This window comes from Synchiropus splendidus, chromosome 16 (assembly GCF_027744825.2).
Source record: "Synchiropus splendidus isolate RoL2022-P1 chromosome 16, RoL_Sspl_1.0, whole genome shotgun sequence".
NCBI lineage: Eukaryota > Metazoa > Chordata > Actinopteri > Syngnathiformes > Callionymidae > Synchiropus > Synchiropus splendidus.
Window position 1 is genome coordinate 9,239,618 of NC_071349.1, and position 22,013 is coordinate 9,261,630.

The 22,013-nt window shown below is 45.1% G+C and overlaps 1 protein-coding gene across 14 annotated transcripts in view; it reads right to left on the bottom strand.

Annotated features, from left to right (window-relative positions):
- syne1b (spectrin repeat containing, nuclear envelope 1b) overlaps window positions 1-22,013 on the bottom strand; it is a 66,825-nt gene that overhangs the window by 9,030 nt on the left and 35,782 nt on the right. For 6 of the 14 annotated variants that reach the window (XM_053844336.1, XM_053844339.1, XM_053844340.1 and 3 more), the window contains 55 exons: window positions 19,752-21,912; window positions 18,995-19,332; window positions 18,716-18,860; window positions 18,307-18,525; window positions 17,975-18,243; window positions 17,749-17,914; window positions 17,481-17,636; window positions 17,251-17,403; window positions 16,990-17,172; window positions 16,195-16,332; window positions 15,925-16,110; window positions 14,788-14,910; window positions 14,537-14,719; window positions 14,333-14,476; window positions 13,813-13,983; window positions 13,440-13,580; window positions 13,250-13,363; window positions 13,012-13,173; window positions 12,280-12,474; window positions 12,042-12,218; window positions 11,089-11,280; window positions 10,621-10,752; window positions 10,453-10,553; window positions 10,206-10,359; window positions 10,022-10,135; window positions 9,723-9,881; window positions 9,437-9,646; window positions 9,258-9,359; window positions 9,047-9,166; window positions 8,776-8,976; window positions 8,540-8,713; window positions 7,903-8,034; window positions 7,605-7,801; window positions 7,175-7,307; window positions 6,906-7,088; window positions 6,668-6,817; window positions 6,312-6,488; window positions 6,081-6,236; window positions 5,861-6,016; window positions 5,615-5,785; window positions 5,313-5,446; window positions 5,042-5,246; window positions 4,793-4,975; window positions 4,517-4,663; window positions 4,277-4,431; window positions 4,052-4,199; window positions 3,749-3,843; window positions 2,719-2,953; window positions 2,446-2,640; window positions 2,109-2,234; window positions 1,885-2,040; window positions 1,367-1,525; window positions 1,014-1,180; window positions 500-662; window positions 43-230 (listed from right to left, as the gene is read on the bottom strand). In XM_053844336.1, coding sequence (XP_053700311.1) covers window positions 43-230; window positions 500-662; window positions 1,014-1,180; window positions 1,367-1,525; window positions 1,885-2,040; window positions 2,109-2,234; window positions 2,446-2,640; window positions 2,719-2,953; window positions 3,749-3,843; window positions 4,052-4,199; window positions 4,277-4,431; window positions 4,517-4,663; window positions 4,793-4,975; window positions 5,042-5,246; window positions 5,313-5,446; window positions 5,615-5,785; window positions 5,861-6,016; window positions 6,081-6,236; window positions 6,312-6,488; window positions 6,668-6,817; window positions 6,906-7,088; window positions 7,175-7,307; window positions 7,605-7,801; window positions 7,903-8,034; window positions 8,540-8,713; window positions 8,776-8,976; window positions 9,047-9,166; window positions 9,258-9,359; window positions 9,437-9,646; window positions 9,723-9,881; window positions 10,022-10,135; window positions 10,206-10,359; window positions 10,453-10,553; window positions 10,621-10,752; window positions 11,089-11,280; window positions 12,042-12,218; window positions 12,280-12,474; window positions 13,012-13,173; window positions 13,250-13,363; window positions 13,440-13,580; window positions 13,813-13,983; window positions 14,333-14,476; window positions 14,537-14,719; window positions 14,788-14,910; window positions 15,925-16,110; window positions 16,195-16,332; window positions 16,990-17,172; window positions 17,251-17,403; window positions 17,481-17,636; window positions 17,749-17,914; window positions 17,975-18,243; window positions 18,307-18,525; window positions 18,716-18,860; window positions 18,995-19,332; window positions 19,752-21,912 — 11,094 coding nt within the window. Of the gene's footprint in view, window positions 1-42; window positions 231-499; window positions 663-1,013; window positions 1,181-1,366; window positions 1,526-1,884; window positions 2,041-2,108; window positions 2,235-2,445; window positions 2,954-3,748; window positions 3,844-4,051; window positions 4,200-4,276; window positions 4,432-4,516; window positions 4,664-4,792; window positions 4,976-5,041; window positions 5,247-5,312; window positions 5,447-5,614; window positions 5,786-5,860; window positions 6,017-6,080; window positions 6,237-6,311; window positions 6,489-6,667; window positions 6,818-6,905; window positions 7,089-7,174; window positions 7,308-7,604; window positions 7,802-7,902; window positions 8,035-8,539; window positions 8,714-8,775; window positions 8,977-9,046; window positions 9,167-9,257; window positions 9,360-9,436; window positions 9,647-9,722; window positions 9,882-10,021; window positions 10,136-10,205; window positions 10,360-10,452; window positions 10,554-10,620; window positions 10,756-11,088; window positions 11,281-12,041; window positions 12,219-12,279; window positions 12,475-13,011; window positions 13,174-13,249; window positions 13,364-13,439; window positions 13,581-13,812; window positions 13,984-14,332; window positions 14,720-14,787; window positions 14,911-15,924; window positions 16,111-16,194; window positions 16,333-16,989; window positions 17,173-17,250; window positions 17,404-17,480; window positions 17,637-17,748; window positions 17,915-17,974; window positions 18,244-18,306; window positions 18,526-18,715; window positions 18,861-18,994; window positions 19,333-19,751; window positions 21,913-22,013 lie in introns of all 14 variants that reach the window. The other 8 variants (XM_053844332.1, XM_053844333.1, XM_053844331.1 and 5 more) reach the window with 5 other exon arrangements.

Consider the following 22,013-nt stretch of genomic DNA (forward strand, 5'->3'; position numbering starts at 1 on the left):
AAAACAACAGTTTTGCCTGGAGGATCACTTTGATCTCCTTACTTGAGTCTCCTCTCCATGGACAACGCGCAGATGCTCCTCCAGCGGCGGTCCAGGCTCCGTGTTGCCTGCTGGATGGAGTCGCACTCGGTGTCGGTGGCACAAGCGTCGCAGTCGTGCAGAAGAACCTCACACAGGTTCAGAACCGAAGCCACTCCGGTGCTGTGTTTCTCAATGTCACGCTGGAGCTCCTGATGGGAGAATAAAGAAGATGTGACGTGAAGGCAAACACAACGACATGGTCACACTTTAGAATAGGGAACCTATATTACCATAAATAAAGTACTAATTTGTACATGTATTAGCAACATATTATCCTGTAGTTAAACATCATAAAGCACGTATTAGCACCTTGTTAAGCCTGACTACATTATAGCACAAATACTACATAAGTTGGGTTTTTGTTTGTTGCTTTGTTTGCAGTAAGAAAGATGAAGTCGTGGTTTGAGTTGTGTGCTACCTGCTGCAAATCCAGCTTCCTCTGGATCTCCTGGAAGTCGCAGGTTTCGTAGGTGATGGGCTTGGAGAGCTCTGCTTCAATGTGGGCCAACCAGGAGCGCAGGCTGCTCATATTCTTGTCCAGCTGCTGTACTGCCACCAGAGTTTCCCTCAGTTTCTTCACTCTGCAAATATCAGGACAAATGAATTCCATTAGAGGAAAAATGTAATGTAAAATCAACTGCTTAATATATGCATTGATTCACAGGATTTCCAGTCAGTGGAATCACCTCACCTTTAGTCACCTAAAACCTGACCGGCAGTAAAAATGAATCGTACCAGATTAGCTTTGTTAAAAGTTGTTTTTACTCAGTCACAACTGAAAAATCTTTATACTTGAGAACAGGAAATCACTACATTAGGAAGCTAATTGACAAATGTAAAGTCTATACTAGACAGAACGAAGTTAAAAGTTTGCAGTGTCTAAAACAGTCCCTGCAGTCGCCTTCTTTGGTCAGAGGACAGATCCTCCTCACCTGGCTCCGATGAGGTCCAGAAGATGCTGCCAGCGGTCGCTGACCTTGTTGAGTTTTTGCTCAATTTCTGCAGCCTTGCTTTGGTTGCTGGCCTTGGCCAGCCGCTGACCCAGCTGGTGCAACTGCAGCTTGTTCCCCTCTGCCACACTGATCTCCTCCTGGTACTCCTGAGGATGAGATGAGGTGAGATCTTTATGATTGCATCACAGATATGGATCTAAAGATTGTAATATAGGGCTTAAAAATATTTTTAAGATGCACACTTTTGGGCCAATTGCCCAAATCAAAAAGAATGAAAACAAAAAAGAAAGAATGCAGTTAGTCAGAGTTAATAATGAAACATCTCTGTTTACCTTGCGAAGCCTCTCGATCATCTCCTCGATGCTGATGTCGCCGTTCTGCGAGACTTTGCCCTCCATGTTCGTCAGCCACTCGCACAGCTCCTTGTAGTTGTCGCTGAAAACCGTCCACTCATTCAGCCTCTCACTCACTTGCTGCCTGCGCAGCGACAGCTGCGAACAAGATGGAACATTTCAGTCACAGTGAGAAGTGAAGTGGATCACTGCTCTGAGATCAAACATTTGCAAAAGCAGAACGTGTACTTCCTGTGACTGCATTTATTTTACCACAAAGGAAGCGACACCATCAACATGAGCTTGAGGTTTGCACTGGTTCCACACGTAACTGTAGTACAGAATCTAATAGTGCTGTTGGTGACGTTCACAGATGGATATCTCATGTTTCAGCCTCATGAAAAAAGATTCATGACTTCTTCAACACCAGATCATGAAACCTGTTCTGACCATCTGAGGCCACCACGGCAGATCGGGAAATTGACTTCACAACAGCTCCAAACGGAGGTGTGACCTACCTGGTGGCAGATTTCCTCCCACTGTCGGTGGAGCAGTTCAATCCGCTCCTGGAGCACAGAAAGGTCTTCAGTGCTGATGTAGCTGGCCAGAGACTCTCTCAGCATGTTCAGGTGAGCCAGGTCACCTGTCCAGCCATCAAAGGTCCTCTCCAGATCCTGGTCAAATAACACACATATTTATCAGAAAGAGACACTCGCAAATTCATCTGTATCATGCTGAATACCTTGCATCGTATCTGCTCAGCCTGGAGTTCCTCATGCTGGTCAGGAAGGGGCTGAGAGAGCTGTCGTTTGAAGGACCGCAGCTTTTCTAAAGAGCCACAGATGCCCTTCTCACACCGCTCCCAGTCCTGCACAAAAAATACACAAGTAAAAAAAGTTTTTTTAAACGATGAATAACTGCGCTAAATAAGGGTAGCAAATAACAACAGAATACTATTGGTAAAGCAGGTTGAAAATAAAATACATAGCAGATAATAAACACGAGAAACATTCAATTTCAAAGTGCCAACCTCTGCCAAGCAGCGTCTATAAAAATGCACTTTTATATGTTGGAGTTACCTTCAACAGGTTCCCGAGCTGCTTCCTCTGCTCCTCCAGAGACACGCTGGTCTGCTTCCATCTCTCCTGGAAATCAGTGAGCTCTGCCTGTAGGGCCACCTCAGCTTGACTGTCAGCTGACAGGAGCAGTTGTCTGCCAGCCTCCACCGTCAGGATGTAGCTGCCCTGCTGACGCTGCTGCACCTTCTCCTTCAGCTGTGAGCAGACGTCATGATGTATGTCAGATATATTAGAACCTGGCCACCAGTGCAGCAGGAAGGCGATGCAACCTACCTGGACTGCATCCAGCATGGCGCGGGCTTTTTGCAATGGGATGGTTTTCCCATGGGAAAGGTGATCAGGTGAGAGGGCAATTTCACTGAGCCACTTCCGGAGCTTTTCCACCATCTCCTGGTAGCGCTGCCACTGACGGAGTAGACTGTCTATGATGCCTCGCCTCTGCTGGCCGCGCCGCACCACACCCTGCCACTGGTTACTCAGCAGAGCCAACTTCTGGTTGAACTCAATGCTGCAGGAAAGATCGCAATTTAAAGAGAACGTCACTCAAGATTGAGCAGGCTATTAGGGCTTACAGTCACCACTTACATTACTACAACTAGTACTACTTCCTGAAGCTCCAATATTCCTGATCAGATTATTTCGATTGGAAGTGATTCCAGCACTACACCTCATACTCCTCCTACGGCCAAAATAGTTCAATGTGCAGCAGTATTCATTTGATAATTGTTCAGTACGGTTCATTTAAAAGCAGTACAAACCTCTCAATTTTACTCTGTTTAACTACTATTGTTTGTATTCTATTTCAACACCATTTCTGTGACAACACTGCAGCTCCAACTTGTGAAAAGCACTTGTGAAAGCAGTACTAGAAACGCCTGAACTATTGGCTTTACAACTTGCACTGCTCAGTTTGTGGCACTACAACTATAACATCTAAAAGTAAGTAAAAGTACGGGTGCTACTCCTAATATTACTACTCACACTACTTATCTTACTGCTGCTGTTTTCCCGTGACTCTATTATGAGCACTGCCCATGTGATGACAATGCAACTACACTTAGTACAACAACTTTGAATATGCCTGCTGAATTACTGCTGTTACGACTTTCACCATAGTAACAGGATATTTTGACCTTTGTAAAAAGAAATGTTAATATAACTTATTGAGGGTAGCATTTTAAGGAAAAAGAGCACTACATCCATAACAACAATAACTGAGTATTGAAGGGATTTGATCTGCTAAGAGTGATTGAAACAAACACATAAATATATAACATAAACATTTCTTCTTGGATGTTGATACCTGTCGTCCACTTGACCCTGCTCCAACATCTGCTGACCGTCACTGATGATGGAGTGCAGAATCTGTTGGCGACTGAACATCTCCGCTTGAAATAACTGCGAGCGACAGAACAAAATAGACACAATTTTGAGCAAAATTCCCCAAATAGAGCATCAATTCTGAGGAAAATGACCAATAGTGGGCTGAAAGTGGCTATGAAGGCGGCATGTCGTGAACTCTCTGGTCAAACGTATTAAAAAAATATTGAATAAAATAAATGTAAATGTCAAAGTCACAAATAAATCAGTGTTGTGATGTGTATACCTCATGGTCTTTCTGCTGTTCCACCAGACTCTTATAATTCCCCGAAATCTCCACAGCCAGAGTCTGTTCCGTCTGGACCAAGAACTCCATCCATGTCTCACACTTCTCTAAGAAGGTCTGCTGCTGCAGCAGGAAGGACTGAAGTTTGCTGCAAAACACACATCGCAATATCTTAAGCCCAAGGACGCAAGGATGATTTATAAATATGTAAAACAAATATAGTACCTGAATCTCTCCGTGGTCTGGGTCGAGGCAGTGGACCAACTTCTATTGAGGTTCTGCATTTGCTTGATCTCGGAGTCATTGAGTGGTAGTCGATAACCAAGCTCATTGAGACGCTCCAGTTCAGGAGCCATGCAGCTGAACTTGAGCATCAATTTCTGAGAACAGTTACAATGACAACACCAGAATTTTTAACAAGTGATATTTAGACTATTAAGGTATGACATGACTGACAGAAGTCACCTTGAGCACAGCCATTCTGTCTTGGATGAGCGTGAGGTCGGTAGAGCCGTTGGGATCGTTCACCTTCAGTGCCTGTTCCGCCTCATTGACCCACGAGGCTAAAGACTCAAGCTGGTCGTTGAAGGTCTCGTAGTCGTGGACCCCAGTCTGAGAGTGAGAATTAAATGCCACTGAGTATTTCCTCTCTGAAGTGACATACATGCACTACATAGATGAAGTGAAGATAAGATAGAACACCATTTCAATATGATGACGCTGATGGATTCGAGGTCAAACCTGAAGTGTGATGAGTTGCCTTGTGAGCGCCTGCTCTGTCGTCGACAGCCGCTGCGTGAGGGACAGGTGATCAGACTGAATGGCAGACGCAGCAGATCTGTCCACTTGCAGCTTCAGCTGATCACCAAGTTCCTTCAGGACCTGCAGGGATGCCTGCACCGGGCCATGTGACCGGAGGACCTCCTGTGACGACACATATGAGTGATCACGTTTGACAAGAGGGAAGTCTTTCCAAGCAGCTTCACTCACACTACACTCTTGAATCCAGGTGGAGACCAGCTCATCAGCAATGTCCTTGCTGCAGGTGGTCTTCAACAGCTGGTCGGCTTTCTCCTCCTGCAGCTGGATGCTGCTGCAACTCTGCTCATAGAGATCCTTGTAGCTCTGCCACAGCTGAAACAGAGCTTTGCTGCTCTTCAGGCGCTCGGCGATCTCCTCCAAAAGACCTGTCCACCTGGAGGCCAACGTGAAAATGAATCTCGCCGCAATGGCCATACATACAAACAGTCTTAAAAACTACCTGGCATTGACGTCTTTGAGGGCATTGTTCAGAGAGTCGGACACTGAGGGGTGACACTCTTTCAGCAACTGATGGGTTGCAGCCCCAAACTTTCGCAGGCTGCTCTCCTGTTTCTCCAGATCCTCCTGCAAGTCCTGTTAAATCGATAGTGACATGTCTCCATAAGGTTCCAATACGCACATCCTGCTTCATCTTATGAACTTTAGCATGTTAAAAACACAGGTTGATTGACCTAAAATCATCATCAACTTTCCTTACATTCACGCAAAGTACTGTCTGAATTACTAAACCATTTCTCATACCTGCAGACTCTGGACCTGCTGGTGAACAGCCTCCAGAGATCCCGTAAGGAGGCGGAATCGGGACACAGAGTACCTGCCCTCCATCAGGTAGCTGTTAATCTCCTCCGAGGCTCGACGATACAGACTCCATTGATCTAGAACCGAATTTAGGCTGATTTTCAGTTGCCTGATCTGTAAATAAAAACAATTCCACATCAACACAAAACATCCTGGACATGGCGACGGTGGATCAGTGGATCAGCTGACCATGTGGTCCAGGTTTGCCCAGGTGTGATTGACACCCTGCAGAGTCTCCATGACAATGGCACAGGCCTCGTCTGTCTTGTTCTGAACCAGTGCACAGCCGTGCTCCTCCACTTGCTCCAGTTCTTTCTCTCTCTCCTTCATCATGTGCTCCATCTCCTAATGGTTCAAGTGAGGGATTCAAAAACAACATTTTTGACAGTCGTGTTAAAGAGAAGCTCACCTGACAGTCTTTCAGAGCATTCTGCACAGACGTCAGATCTTCCAGCCTGTTTTTCCTCCGAAGACGGTCCTCTTGAGTCCCCATCCAGGATTTAAGGGTCTGGACGCTGCTCTCATACTCCAACCACATTTCCAGCAGGTTCTCAAAGAACTGTATCTGCAGGGTTCAACATCACAACATGCACCAACATCTCACGAGTGCATCGTCTCAAACAGCTGCCGTTGCTCTTACTCTCTCATTGATGCGGCTCTGGAGAATTTGCCAGCGTCTGTTCATGGCACCCAGTCGCTCTGCAAAGTCAGTCTTGTCGTTGCGCTTGCTCTCGACGTCATGACCACTGAGGTGCAGAACCGACTGGTTGACGAAGTCCACAGTCAGATGCTTACAACTTAAATCTACTCGGAAACCCTGTTAGGGCACAAGAGCACAGGTTTTAAATTGACAGCATTTCATTGACATCATTTGTCTATGAGTATATAATCAAACTATGTCTCTACTAAAGCAGCTTTGAAATTATTTTTTACAACCCCAAAACAAGAATTCAATGCGCGGATACGAGATTTAAAAATGATAACCATTGTACATACCTTGTATTTCTGCAGGTAGTCCTGGATCACACTAGATCCCACAGCGCTCTTCAAGTTCTCCTCGTCCTCCTCGATGACGTTTTCCATCAATGATATCCAGTTGAACAACTCAGTGATGGCATGACGGGACGCTAGCTTTTCCATTTGTATCTTGGGAAGAAATGACGGTTCATCAAACACAATTCCGCAACAACAAAATAAAAATCTCTGTGGACTGTGGAGTTGACAGTAGCGTTACCTGGTGCAGCTTCTCCTGTACCACTGGGATGCGGGTCAGCAGCTCGCTCCACTGGGTGTCGATGCGTTCCAAGTCAGACCGCAGCACCACAGTGTCCACTTTCTTCAACCTCAGCAGCTGGTTGCCTTCAGAAACCACAGAGGTCTTCAGGCTAGATCTGCCTTCCACTTCTTTGGAAAATTCCTGGCGGCAAGAAGAATGGGAGACATGCATCAGAATACAGGCGATTGCTGCACAACAATAAGTACAAATAATGCTGGGATTCTCACAAGAAAAGCAGAGAGATGGTCTCTGACGGTCTCCAGATCCTGGGGTACCAACACAGCCTGTGTGTTCCAGAACTCCAGTCGCTCCAGAGCAGATTGTAGCCATTCACTGAGCTCTCCACACTCCCTCTGGTACCTGAGAACAAAACAGTAGTTTTACAAAGACCATAGTTTTTTTTCCCTGCTTTTTTACATTCCTAAAACGGCAGGTAGTTTAGTTCAGTGGAGTAGCTTCTTCACGTAGAAATGTCGAAGCATGCAGCAACAGAGAAAAAGAAAATCATTTATCCTAGAAGAGAAAATTAATTTTACCCTCTGACAAAGCAATCACAAAGAACAGTTCAGCGCCTTGTTTTGAGAGTCAGCTGCACTAGAGTGAACCAAACCTCCCAGTTGCAGAGTGACTATATACATACACAATATAACATCTGACCTTGTCCAGTGTTTGAGGATCGCCTCTAGACGTTGAAGTTCCTTGTTGACTTTGTTGGTGTTGTTAAGCCACCGATCTCCGAGCAGCGCAAGTTGACTCTCCAGGGGAGGACAGCAGACCGACACCAGGAGGTGTTTACCTTCATCCAGAACCTGGTACAGCTTGTGTTGGTGCTCTGAGAGCCTTCCCTTTAAAACCTTTTGAAAACCAGACAAGCAGTACTCAGTTCTATGCTCAAGACAATCCTATATTGATGTCTGGCCACATATACATCTACAGTTATAGCTGTGCTTTTCACCTGACACAGTGAGATCCTGTCTTGCAGTCGGTCCTCTGTCTCCTCCACCAGCCCCACAGTCGGGATGCTTTCTTCGACAGCCTCCAGTTGCCGATTCAGACTTTGGTAATCTTGCATCAAGCGCCACCAACTCTGCAATTAATTATTTAATTTTATTTTTAAAATAGAATAAAAATAGATTTGTGTGCATATTAAATAAAAATTGTAAATGCCTTGAGACAAAGATAAAGACTATAATCATGTGATGGTGAAGTATTTGTTGTGATGACTTCCATGTGAACTCAGAAATTAACTGTATATTCAGCCAATGTACCAATAAAAAATAGGAGTAAATATAATATATAATATATCATAATCATGCAGATATGCAATAAATCATAATACATCACTATTTAAAGCGCACCTTTGTGTAAGTAATCTGTAAGTTGGTTCAGAAGGAGCATCTCAGTGAAAAAAATTCTTCTGTCTATCCATGTGTAGAACTCTCTATGAGTTAGTTGTGCTGTGTTTTTGAGCTCCAGCACGGCTAGGATAGTGATACTGGCCCAAGGGTTACAGTAGAAAGTAATGCATCCACATTTGGAAGTCATTTATCACTAATTTTTTAACACAGGAATGTCAAATGTAGCGCACTCACCTCTCGCACACACTCAAGCTCCACACCTTTACTGTGAGCTGCTTTGAGCACAGCCTGAGCCTGAGCTAGAGTTTCCTCCAGAACTTGTTTCTCCTCAGGAAGCATCAGGCCGCTAATCTTTCGAGATAATGTCTCTGTTAATGTCATGTGAGACTCCAGACCCTGGAAGAACTCCTGGAAAAAAATGACACCAAGTCAGAGATATCGTTTAAAGCAGAGTTGTGATTCAACCGGACCTTATGCTTGTCTAAGTGATTCTGGACTTCTTCCACAGAGCTGGCGACAATCCTACGATCAGCAGACATCTTGTCTTTAGCTGTGTCCACCAGGTCAGTCAGGTCCTGCAGCGCACGTTCATACTGCTCCTTCAGAGCCAAGTTCTGGTTCAGGCCACTGCGCCGAGAGCCAACAGTCATCACCAACTCTTCGAAGGAATCCTGAACCAAAAAAGCCAAATAGGTGTTAATACAGAATAAATAACAACCCAACAGAAAAGGGAAACGTCACCTGAAGCTTCAGTATTTTGGTTGTGGACATCTGATCCGCCTGGAGTGCTGTACCTTTGGTTTTCAGCTCAGTGATCCGCTGATCAAACTCTTTGAGACTTTCCTCCGCACTGGATATGGTCTGAGGTGGAAGGCAGTGTAAACAATATTGATCAAATGTGTACAAATACATCAACTGATCCCATTCATAATAACATTCCTGCCTGCTGTACCTTCTGCTGATCCAGTGTGGGTCTGTCCATGGCTCCAGGTAAGGCCTGCAGAATCTGGCACTTGGTCTCTATCAAAGCAGTCTGGACTTCCTGCAACTCCGTCTGTGACACACAGATGTTCACTGTTAGTCCCAGGAGTCCAAATAAAGCACTGAAACGTGTAGGACTCTGAATCACACCTGATAAGCTGTGAGCTCATGCGTCTTGGTCCTCATGTGGTCACAACTCTGCCCGAGAGCAGAGCCTACTAGTCCTAACCTTTCTGTCAGACAACTCAAATTGTCCTCAAGCAAAGTGCGGTCTTCAAGCTTTAAGCATGAGGAACCAGCAAGCAGAGTCCAGCTGAGCTTCACCTCATCCATCATGCTTCTCATGTCATTCTGTAACATCTGCAAAGTCAATCGATACTAATGTGAGCCAGGTCCAGACAAAGGAATCGTTCAAAACACGAATGTAATGTGTAACCTCCTGTGTTTGCAGCTGAGATTGTTGAGCTGCATTGTCAGCCACCAGCACTGGGCCTGCGAAAACATTGTTCTCCACCGCATCCAGCCATGAGGAGGTGGAAGTTACAGCTGTGTAGAGCTGCTGTTGCACCTGCTCCACATGCACACCACCTGCACTCTGTATGGACAAGGACAAGAGAGTTAATGTTGACAATGTTAAACACTGACAAAAGACTAGATTACCATTGTATCATAACAACAATCTAGGTCATCATCTGCTGTGTATCTTATTTTTCCATGAGGAAAAAGCAGTCAAACCTGAGTGTCTGTGTCCTTGACTGTTTGTCTGAATTCATCATAGAGCGTCTGCAGTGACGACTTGTCCACCGGAGAGTCCTCTTTAAACAGTGACCCCGGAGCTCTCACAAAGACCTGTAGAGAGCAGACGTTCATTGTTTCCACTCAAACAGCAGTGCAAACATGTACTGTCGAGTGTATTTACTGGCAGCTTTTTGTCCTGCTGCAGCGTCTTCTCCAAGAGCTGGAGTTTGGTTCTAAGCTCCAGCCTCAGACTCTCCCATCTCTGTCTCATCTGTTCCAGCGCCGCCTGCGCTTCCCTGTCCATCAATGCTGCTGATGAAAACGGTTCTGAAGCACTGCAGAGATGCAAAAAACAAAAGAAGGATGAGCAACCAAGGTATTGCAAAACACCTCTATGTGTATATGTATATGTATCAGGGGTAGTGCACCTTGTACTGCTGGGGGAGGCTTGCTGAATGAGGATTTCCTCTCCTCGGCTGGCAACAGACTGAAGAAGCTTCTTCTGCTCCGCAAGTTGCTCCTCCAGCTCCTGAACACAAGAGAGATTAAGTTTGCAGTCCACATTCAGATGAAAATCTTTTTTCTAAAAAAGGTACCCTCTGTGTCTGCAGACTGTCCTGGTGCTGTTGGGACCGCATGGTCCGGGCCTGGGCCAGCCAGTCCTGCACACTGGGACTCTGTGAGAGACTGGAGTCCGACTCACTGTCCTCCAGCTCATGCAAAGAGTCCTGCTGCAAAGACCATATTTTCACTGAGTTAAAAGGTCACTACAAGACAGAGTGGACCAGGACCTGTCCTTCCTGGGATCATACTGACTTATAATTTTGGGGACACCACAAAATAGCTACAGGCTTGTGATGAAAGGTAATAGTGATTCAAATACATAATATAAGCCATGCTAGTTGGGATGCTTTTAAATAAACAGACCAAAACAAAAGAAAGTGGCAAGCAAATGAAGAAAAGCAATGAGCCAAAATGATCAAGTCAGAGTAAAATAAAGCTGTAAGAAATATCACTGTAAATTTGGCCTCACTATCAACAACTCTCGCATGCAGCTGCGTCACCTGCAGGTTAATCTGCTTGTCCTGCAGCATCTTCTGCAGCTCCAAGAGGCCGCCCTTGAGGGTCCGTAACTTCCGTGCCAGTCGCTCAGCTTCCTCCCGGGTGCTGGCTCGGCCCCCCTGCAGCAGGTTCTCACTGTGCATGGTGAGCTCTGACAGGGCCTGCACCTTCTCCTCAATGTCCAGCAGCATGTTCTGCAGCAGCAGAAGCAGAGACGCCAGCTCAAACATGCTGTCACCGAATGCACCGCCACTCGTCGATCTTCTGTAGATGCTAGACCCAACGTTCTCCCCGGCCACAGGAGAGGGAGAGATCCCCCTCTGGTCTCATCCTCGACCTACCTCTCCGTCTCCTGAGCAACATATCACGGCTAATCCCTCACATGCCACGCTCTACAGTAAACATGGTCTCGTATGAAATGAAAAGAAACCTCCCAGCTGCTGAAGCTGACTGGTGGAGACCATCCATCAGTGAAGGCACTTGAGATGACAAAACCTGTGTTCTAGAAGCAAAGCTTGCTCCGACTCTCCTCACACTTGTTGCTCTCAGGATTCCCCTGCTTGGATATTCAAGCAGCTTTGTCACCACACCAATCCAGAGGGCTGTTGTAATCGGCTGGAAGCCACAACCCCTGAAGTCTCATTCCTTCGCTGCCAACAGGCCCCGGTCACACTCTCAAATCTACATAATCTGCTTAAGTCTGCAGTTGCTTCGTGTCAAGACAACTGACCCTTCAGCTAATGCTCTTGTTCACTTTAAGTACACATACTGCCCCCTGGGATCATCCGCTATAACTACAACACATACATAATACAGTGCTTGTTAGAGAGAGATTCATTATTTCAATAATGTGAACGATCTCATTTTAAGAGTATAAAACACCAGTGAATCAATTCAAATCCTTCAATTTTCTCCACAGATCATGTTTTTATATTTACACACACAGGCTGATTACCTGACACTCAGCAAGCTGCGCGTCCACATCGGTCTCTTCAACAGTATGGGGTTCCAGAATGGAGGAAACAGCGAGGCTCATACTCTTAAACCACCGGTCCAGTTCATCGGCCTGAGTCTTGTACCGCTGCATGGCCTCTTCTTGACGTTGGCCCTCCAGACGCTCACTCACATGCTCCTGTGGCAGACAGATCTTCATGAACTTGTGCGCTCCAAAGTGACTCAGAAGACGGTGATACCTCAAGCAGCTGTTGTTTCCCAGTGGCCTTCATGTGAATGGTGGCCATCCTCTCAGCCAGTACGGACAGAGACGACCGCATCGCCAGCTGCTCCACCATGTCAGAATTCACAGCGCCATAGCTGAGGTCTTCAGTGAAGCTGGCCTGCAGCTGGTTTATCTCAGCCTGCACCGTGTTGATTTCTTCAGTGAGATCCTAAAAACATCACATTGAACCCTTTCAGTGGATTCACCTTGGGACTGCACATAGAGGAAGCCTTCTTGAGAATGAGTGGGAGACAAGTCAACAGGATAATGAAAGTAAATGAAATCATATCAGACAAAAACAAACAAAAAATGTCAGATTATTTTTTTTATCATGAAAGGGAGATATTAATATGAAATATTTTTCTTTACAAAAATCAATGAATATGAGTGGGGAAAAAATCTAATAAATGCATGAATATACTTTATATTATTATACGTAAATGTCAAATTAATTTCAAATTAAATAAATAAAAAAATACAATTCAAGAAAAGGAAACAAAGTTTATAAATAAAGCTCAATTGAAATAACTTTTAACTGTTAAAAACAGTTAAAAAAAAACAAGACAATATCTCATGACCCTCTGAGGGTCGAATAAACACAGGCCGATAGCCACATCGGACCCCTAAATGATTAAACAGATGATGGGAATCCACGGTGGCATGTGGCATGATGCTGAAAAAGTTTGAATAAGTCAAGAAGACTCACCTCATGGATCTTCATGTGGCTGTCAGGACTTCTATCTGACTCCACAGGCTCATTCAGTTTGGACTCCAGTGCTTCCATTTTGGTCGAGATTGACTGAAGGGAACTCTGATAGTGCTGTTGCTTTTCCAGAGCCTCGTACAAAGACCTCTGCTTCTCACTGATCTGTTGAAAACAGAATCAAGTCCATGCAATTATCGTAAAAAAAAAAAAAAGCTGGAAGCCATCGTCAGCAACATACCACATTCTTCAGAGTCTCCCATGAGCGCTGCAAGTCATCCAAGTTTGCCACCGACTCAAACGTTGGATCGTACAGTTCTTGGATGGGAGCTCTTATTAGAGTTCCTCGTCCCATCTGAAAGAAGAAAGCAGGGTCAGACTGTATCGCTGTCAAATAAAGAGCTACCTGTCCAAACACGACACACATGTACCCTGGTTGTAGTGGCCTCGGTTTGACTGATTGGAGACGGTGAGCGACACACTGGTGAGGATGAGACCTCACTATTGGTTCCTTCCTCCCCAGAGTCCTCAGTGACCGGAGACAGGAGGGTATGACAGCGACCAGCAGTCATCTGACACAGCATTGGCATTACAGACAAACGACAGAGAAAGAAAAATAAAATTTCACTCATCCACAACCTCCCTAGCCTATAACTCCAAACTGTCCTGCTCCCCTCATGGTTTCCCCACCTCATACTCTATTTTGTAAACGGGGCGTCTCCATTTAACATTATTACACATTAACATGATGAACATTATCATGTTATTTAACATTATTATACAGTCCCGTCAGGGTTCTCTCACCATCACAGTCTGTGCTGTCGACTTTGATGATTTCTCTCCATCAGGCAGTCCCTCCACGTCGCTCACAGTCAGCAGCATTGTCGCATGCTTAGCCTTTACTGCCAACATCTTGCATTTCGAGTTAAGTGAAGCGATCTGCTCTTGGTACACCTTGATCTTCAGAGCAAGTTCCTAATAGACAAAATAAAGTTTACGCACAAAAATCTGAATGTGCAAAATATCTCAACTTTGCCCTTGATAGTAACAATTTTTTACCATGGAAGGGAAGCGCCAATATCGTACAATATTGAATATTATAAAGGTAAGATATTTATAACTACAACATGTTTCATAGAAATCAATAAACATGAGGGACAAGAAAAAAAATAAATCACTATTAATCTCTATTAACAATATGGAATATAGGCAGACAGAGACGATAAAAATGAAGTTATTAATCTTGATTACTAATAATTCGAAATATAAAAACATAGCTGAAATTTCATTTTTTGATTCGCAATAATGCAGGGATTGTGTTTACTTCATGGTGAAGGATTTGGGCCTGCAACTCCTGAATGTTGTTGGTGGGAATTGGACGGTCCTGGATGACCCGGTGTGCTTCCTCTATGAGGCCCTGCAGGTCTCTCACTTCTTGTTCGTACTGCTCATGCTGCACTACTGCCTCCTGCAAATAAACATTTGGTTGATGTATGGACTTTGGCTCGGTGTGGTTTTCTCTCCATACCTGCAGGATGTTGCACTGCTGAATGGCCACGTGCTGCAGCTGACTGGCTTCCTGCTGCAGACGGAGAGCAGTGCGACAAATGGTGAGGGTGGGCATCACCTCCTCTGGCACCTGCAGAGCGCTCTGACACAGCTGCACTCTCTGGACTTGCTGCTTGAAACCTTCCATGTCTGCTAACAGACGCTGCAAAACAGGGAATTTTTGGACGTTATCAAAAAAAAAACTGACAAAAAAGGATGGTTCATTGATACCTGTCTCTGTGCCAGCTGCTCTTTCAGACTCTGCCGCGCCAGCTCTGGGGAGATCAAGGTGGATTGGACTTGCTCCAAAGCAACATGCAGAGCCTTCACTTCATATTCCAAAGCTTCCATAGTCTGAGAAATAAAAGGGTATCGTGAAACGCTAACACCAACAAAAGGCATTTGATTGACAGTTGGGGTTCATTTTATCCCTCTCCCACCTTGACATGGCAGAGAAACAATTCTGAAATCATCAGCTTGTCTCGACAGTGATCTTTTTTTTGGTCGTTTATAGACATATAGTGCGCCGAGATAAGTGCCTCTTCAGCACAGCAGCTCACCCAATTACAAACATTCATCGGTCACATGGTGTCAGAAATTCATTCAATAATTATTTTAGATAATATCTTGACTACCTTCTTGTTCATCACAATACTGTATGTAAATATAGGTACTTAGTACATTAACTAATGCATTACTTCTTCATGTTATCTGCTGCTCAATGGGTAGCGCTTCAGCCTCCGAGACCCATGAGACACTAGTTTTTATTAGCCTTCAAAAAATAATATTCTATGTTCACGCAAACTTTTTTTTAGGAGGTGGGGGGTGTCGGAAATTAGTACTTGAATATCCTGATGAAAAATAGAGTGCGTGACTGATGGATTATTTCAGTATGAGTTTGAACTTTTATAGTTGTATATTCAGTGATAGCGATACTACAGATACTAGATACTACAGTTCAATAACAAAGCACTTCTATAGAGTAATGCATTTAGATGCTTGAAAGTAAAACTGGTCCAGCCCCTCCACCACTGTTTTTTCCCCCTCAAAATGTATCATTAATGTATCATTAAACTTGGACCAGAGAAGTCAGCCCTGCTCATTTGCAGTTAAGTGTTTCTGCTGGATAAATACTGGCATCTGAATGAGAGGATGACACTACATTTACAGTCAAGTATCATTACAAAAGTGCCCACTGATACACAAGCGAGCAACTGCAATGTCAAGAGCACATGACTAAATTAGAAAGTAATTTCATTCTTTGTAACAAATACAACAAAGGCTTGGAGTCATCATCACTCTCAGGTCTAAATACGTACTGCAAGTTCTCAGCAGATTTAGTTAAGGGACAGACACAGCAGATAGTACCTTGTCAGCGTCTTCTAAACTCTGCAGACGGATCTTGATACTTTGCTGAAGCTCCTCTGTGTGTCGACTGAGCTCACACACTTGTTGGCTCATAGACTCAACCTGCAGCACCTCGGACAGGAGCTCCACTTTCTCTGCCATGGACTCCAGATCTCCATGCAACTCCCGCGACTCTCTCAGGACAGCCTTCGGCATTTAAAAGTAAGAATTAGCGTTGGGTGTGAAAAAAACAGTGATGCTCATTTTGAAACAACGGTGTCTGAAACTCACTTGAAACATCCTGATCTGCTCTTGCAAGTGTGCCGAGGAGTTCCATATGACATTGGCCCTCACCAGAATCCTCCCTTTCTCTGCCCACCTCACAATGAAGTCGAGCATCTCATTATATTCATCTAAATAACACACAGCCTGAGACAAAAGAGGAGGACATTGAGTAATGGAAAGAAATAATAGCGACTTTATAGCACTAAAGCGACAATATAAACATCTGAATGATCTTGAATAGATTTGGGTAAATGTGGTCCTTAACAGAAACATTCTCACATTTATGGGTTGAGGAACAAGGAGATGTGATCCAAAAAATCCAATCACTTTTTCATTTTTGTCTTTACAAGAATTGATTACATTTTTACAATAACAATCACAATCTTATTTATAGTTTCTAAAACTGTGGCATGCTGAAATCTGATCGTTTGTAAGAAATATACTCGTGAAGCACAAGAATGAACACCACTGCAATGCATTGACAACAATTTGACATGGAATCAGTGTCTACACTTTCATGGTTAGGCACTTTTAGGCCATGATCAAGTGTTTTGTTTTCACCCTTGAATACTTTCGCAGTGTTCTGGAAAACAGCAGAGGCTTTTTCAGATTTTTTCGGAATTAATATTTGTCATTTTTATTGAAAAATAATTCGTAAGTTGGGTCCCAAGAATGCATACTGTCAGTATATTTTAATACATCCACTAAAATGAAACACTGTCATCAGAAAAGGAGGCTGTTTGCTGATATTATTATACAAAGATAATTTCAAACCGTCATGCAGGTTCCCAGAACACAAACCTTTTTGATCCATTTGTTTCTGCAGTCAATCAGTCGAGTGTTCTGGTGATGCATCTCGGACAGTTTCCCAATGGAATCACTGAGCTGCTTTGCCAGGAAAGGGTTCCTGCGTCCAAACTCCTGAACAGCTGCATCCAGTTCTGAGAGAGTGCGGTCACAGCGCTCAAGGTCCTCAGCCAGACTCTAAAACACAAAACAGGTTTCACTCAAACGTCAATCTTTTCTATAAAACGTGGTACTACAAGCACTTGTAGTAAATACCTTGACCTCTTCTTTAGCATGGTCAACATCTGGCAATTTTTCATTAAATTTTGTTGAGATGGCTTTTAGTTTCTCTGAGACGTCATGGATTCTGATGCTGAAGTCTTCCTTGATTTCCCGAGTTCTCTGGATTTCCCGCTCTTTAGATAGAACCTAGCAAAGGTGAAGGTTTGATTAGACAATAGGAACCATTGACGACTAGAATAAGTCAAAACATAAGAGCATCACACCTGATCTTCAATGGCGCCCAAGCCCAGTGAGACCTCAGCCAGCTGCATGGATATCTCAGATGGTAGTATCGTGTAGAGGTCCAGGTACTTGCTCTGCTGCTGCTCCGCCAGTTTATCCACATTCTGACGGTACGTGATCACGTCTCCATGTAGAACCTGTGTGGGAGAAACCTCAATTTATTCTGTGATTTTATTGGTTTGAATCACATGTACATGTATCTGTGCTCCAGATCATAGTGAGTGGTGACTTGTTTAACCACTGAAATACCTCAAGCTCTTGCAGGAGTGATTCAATGTCCGGAGTGGGGTTTAGAAGCAGCTCCCTGGATTCCTGCACCCAAGCTTTGACTATACTGAGCTCCCGCTCCACTTCCTCCCTTTCCCTCAGTTCCTGGCCAGCTTGAGCTCGCTTGGTCCTGGACTGGGTCAGCAGACTTGCACCAGAAAAGAGTCCATTTAAAATAACGATACAACAAGGATTACTCCCTCCTTACCTTTCCATCTGTGCCTGAACTGTCCTTATCTCCTTCAGTGTCGGCAGCTCCTCCTGCTCACTAGTTGGTGAAGGCACTTCAACATCATGCAGGAGGCTGAGAGCGTACTGACGCAGCAAAGTCAGAGAAGAGAACTCTCTCTCCAGGTCTTGACCAAGTAACTCGTGCTGGTCCAGTAGGGACTGTAGCGTAGCTTTGGATGCCTTCTCCACAGCTGTGTCCGGGACCCGACTCTGGAGCTCATCGAGGATTCCTCTCACCCGGTCCATCTATGCAGACGCGCCAATGAAAAATTCATCTTCACTTTGATAAATGCTGAATCCTCATATTACCTTCTCTCTGAATGTCCTCCACTCCTGAGCGGTATCCTCCAGCACTTGTTCCTGCCCACGGGCGACACTTCGAAGTCTTGTCCAGCGCTGCCACACTGTAGTCATGGAGCGGCTGATGGTGGCCTTGCTGGCATCGCTGCCGACCAGTTCAAGCTGCGCGGCCTGGTCCTCCAAGCCACTCAGCTTCTCTTGAAATCCATTCACAAGTGAAACAAGGGACTGGAAAAGAAACAGCAGTGATTCATTGAGAATGACATCCAAGATAACATCCTACAGTAACATCCAAGGGCCCAATAAACAATGCTATAGCAGCACCAGTAAAAGTTAGGATGACAGTAATTACAGTAGCTACAAAACAATAACAATGTTTTAACTCATTCTAAAAATGATATCAGCTGAATCATCATACCCTGTGACTACAAAGCTTTTCTTCAGCTTCGTCACTTGTCGCAGCTTTCGCAGTTGAAAATTCAGTCAGCTTCTTTTCGGCTTCATTCATGAGCTCGATGACGGTCTGCCGGGAATCCTGGTATGAGTTCCACTGCACCACGCAACTAGAAAAGAGACCCAGTTCAGCAAAGAGTGTTTGTCCACATGGACCTATCTAACCTGAGTTTGTCACTAGTTCACATTAAAGGAAACTGGTCTCAACTTTTAACAAGAGCCAGTTTTTATTCTGACTGACTACCTTTGCAGGACGTCCTGGTGGCACTGCAGCTGATCTCGGACCTCCACCCCACGCTGCTTTGCAGAGTCCACGCTGACCCTGAGCTGCTCTTTAGCTGTTGGGTTGACCAGGTTACCCAGTGGTGCTAGAAGAGCTTCCAACTCATTCAGATGGAGCAGGAACTCCTGCTCCGTGGCCATGATGTCTCCTTGCTGCCGGAGACACTCCTCATAGTTCTCCACGTCCACACCTAAGCTTGCTTGCTGCAGAAAGGATACGGCATCCTCCAGCCACTCACAGGCAGACTGCATCCTGAAGTGGTACTTCTGACACAATACCAGAGCCTCCTCCAGGGTGATCTACACAACAAAGAGTAGAGCCACATTCATTTTGACAACTTTTCACACATTTTGATGACGGAACTCAAGAGGCCTGCATCCATCATAGTCATTGTTTTAGGGTCAACTTGCAACAATTTCATCCACAGCTTATTTTTTTCCTACCCTTTTAAATGTTAGCTAATCTAGATATCAACTAATATTCAAGTGTTCAAGCCGATTTACATTTAAAAAGGCACATATATACATCTAATTTCATGGTATTTTTTTACTTTTCTTACTCTTTCAATGTAGAAACAGGATACTATTTCAATTAATGTGATTTTGAACTCACTTAGGTTAAAACCTCATCAGAGAGAATCTATATCAGTGAGTATCTGACCGCGATATTTTACAGATCAACTTTGCTTACGGTCTAAAACCTCACAGTATTGAGTCACCTGTTTGTAGCTGAGAGCTTTCTGAACTTCGGCCTGCAGCTTGGCCATCTCCTCCAGGCTGCTGTCCACATGTGCTGGAATGAGCTCATTGACACTGATGTACTTCTGCTTTTCTCTGCTACTCAGCGCAGCCACGATCCTCAGTTTGGACTGAACCTCCTCCTGCATTATCTGCTGCTTCCTGATCTCCTCCTGGACCTTCTCCACCCTCACGTCCACGATCACAGCGCAGTCCAGCTCGTTCCTGACCTGCTGCAGCCAGTCCAGAGTCCTCTTCATCTCCGTCTCAAAGTCTTTACTCTGAATAAATCTGTTCTCACACTCTTCTATTAGATCGCCGACTGCGTCTTGCAAAGATCGGAGCTCATCCTGCCACAGAACCACCTGCTCTTTGGAGGCATCTTGGGCCGCCTGGTCTACCCGTGGTGCCAGGGTGTCCATCTGTTCCATGAGCCTTGTCAAGTGGGAATTGGCACTCTGGAGACTCCCTGCCAGAGCGTGGTAGTTCTTCAGCCTCTCCTCTGCTGACTGAGTCTCGGTGTTGACCTTCACCAGCTGCTCCTTCGTAGCCTTCAACTGAGAATCAACTTGTAGGGCCATTGCTTTGTGGTCCTCGAAGGACTCCAAGGTTTCATCCAGATGCTCAACTTTCTGTTCAACTAATCTTTTGAGGCCGTTGTACAGGCTTCCAAGTTGTGTCATTTCTTCGGGACACCAAGGCTGACCGGTGCTACGGAAGCCCTCTTTCTTCTGGTTGAGCTCACTCACAGCCAGACCCAGGTTAGTGAGGTCAGCCTGAATGGCTCTGTAGTCGCTCTGCAAGCTGACAACCTCCTCTGTTTGTAACCCCACTGGCTGAGAGTTGAGATGATTGAACTGCTCCTCCAGCTCCTTCAGCGCTTTATGAGTGACATCGATGAAGGAGGTGTACTCTTTCCGAGTGAGAATGGCCTGCTGGATTTTCTCCTGCTTCTCCTTGGCTAGGGCTAAAATGTTGTTGTACTGGTGCGGGAGGGTGTTGAGTTTTTCATCCAAATAGCAGTGGTCTACTTCATTCAGGGTGGGGAGAATTTCCTGACCAGCTCTTTGCACCATTAGAAGAAGGTTCTCGTACTCAATTGCCTGCTCAATGATCTGCTTGTACTTGAAGAGCTGAGCCTCCAACTCAGCATCTCCCACCATCAGATTTATTTCAGGAAACGTGATGATGTCCGATTGTTTGATCCACTGGCAGATTTTCTCCAAGTCTGTCTTGAAATACTTTCTAGATAGTAATACTTTTTCTAGCTCCTGAAGTTTCTGGCCACACCTGTGGAGCGTCTTGTCAAAGATGTTTTGCAACTCCTGCAACTTTGTGAGAATCTCATTCTTCTCCTCCTCATTAGCTTCCCTCATCAGGTCCCGGCCTTGAGACCACAGGGAGGTCAGCTCACTCTGGTAGGCTTTTAAACTGCTCTGGATGTTCCTGCAGGTTCTGACCTGCTTGGCCAGATCATCAGGCAACAGAGCAATGAACTCCTCGGACTGGGCCTTCCGCTCGTTCTGCTGGACCCAGAAAATGCTCTGACTGAGCGCCATCAGGAAGTGTGTTCTCTCCGTGAAGGCTTTGCTGAGGTGTTTGCGGCGCTGTGCAACTTTAACACTGAGAGACTCCAACTGAGACTGAGTGTCAGAGATCAGCTGCTGGAGATGCTGTCGTTCACAGAGACCCAGGTGAGCCAGGACTCGGTCAGCGTCAGCCATTGCTTGAGCAAGGAGGAGCTGCTTGGCCTCCAACTCACTGCAAATATTCAGGTGGTCAAACAGGAAGCTCTGAGCCAGCTCAGGAGGAGGACTCATCTTCATGGCCTCAGATAGAGCCGGACGTTGCTCTTCTGCCCAGTCCCGAGCCTCGCGCAGGCGTGCCTCCACTTGGCTCATCTCCTCCAGGGTCATCAAAGAGTCCTGGATCTTCTTCTCAATGAGATTCTGCATCTGAGACCAGCGCTGCTCAAAGTGACTGATTTGCTCTTTGACCAGCTCTTTGTCATCCAGGTTCACATGTTGGATGACCTTTTGTTTCTGGTCTTTGAGGCTGTCTAGAGATTCTTTCTGCTCCTCCAGTGTAACTGCAAGTTTTTGGAGTGCATCCAGATGCTGGGATGAACTTTCAGCATCAGTCCTGTGTCACAAAATGAAACTTTTTAAAACATGAATAATGACAAAAACAATACAATTTGTTGTAATAAGGCATTGGAAACATTAACTTAATCCCAGCCTGTT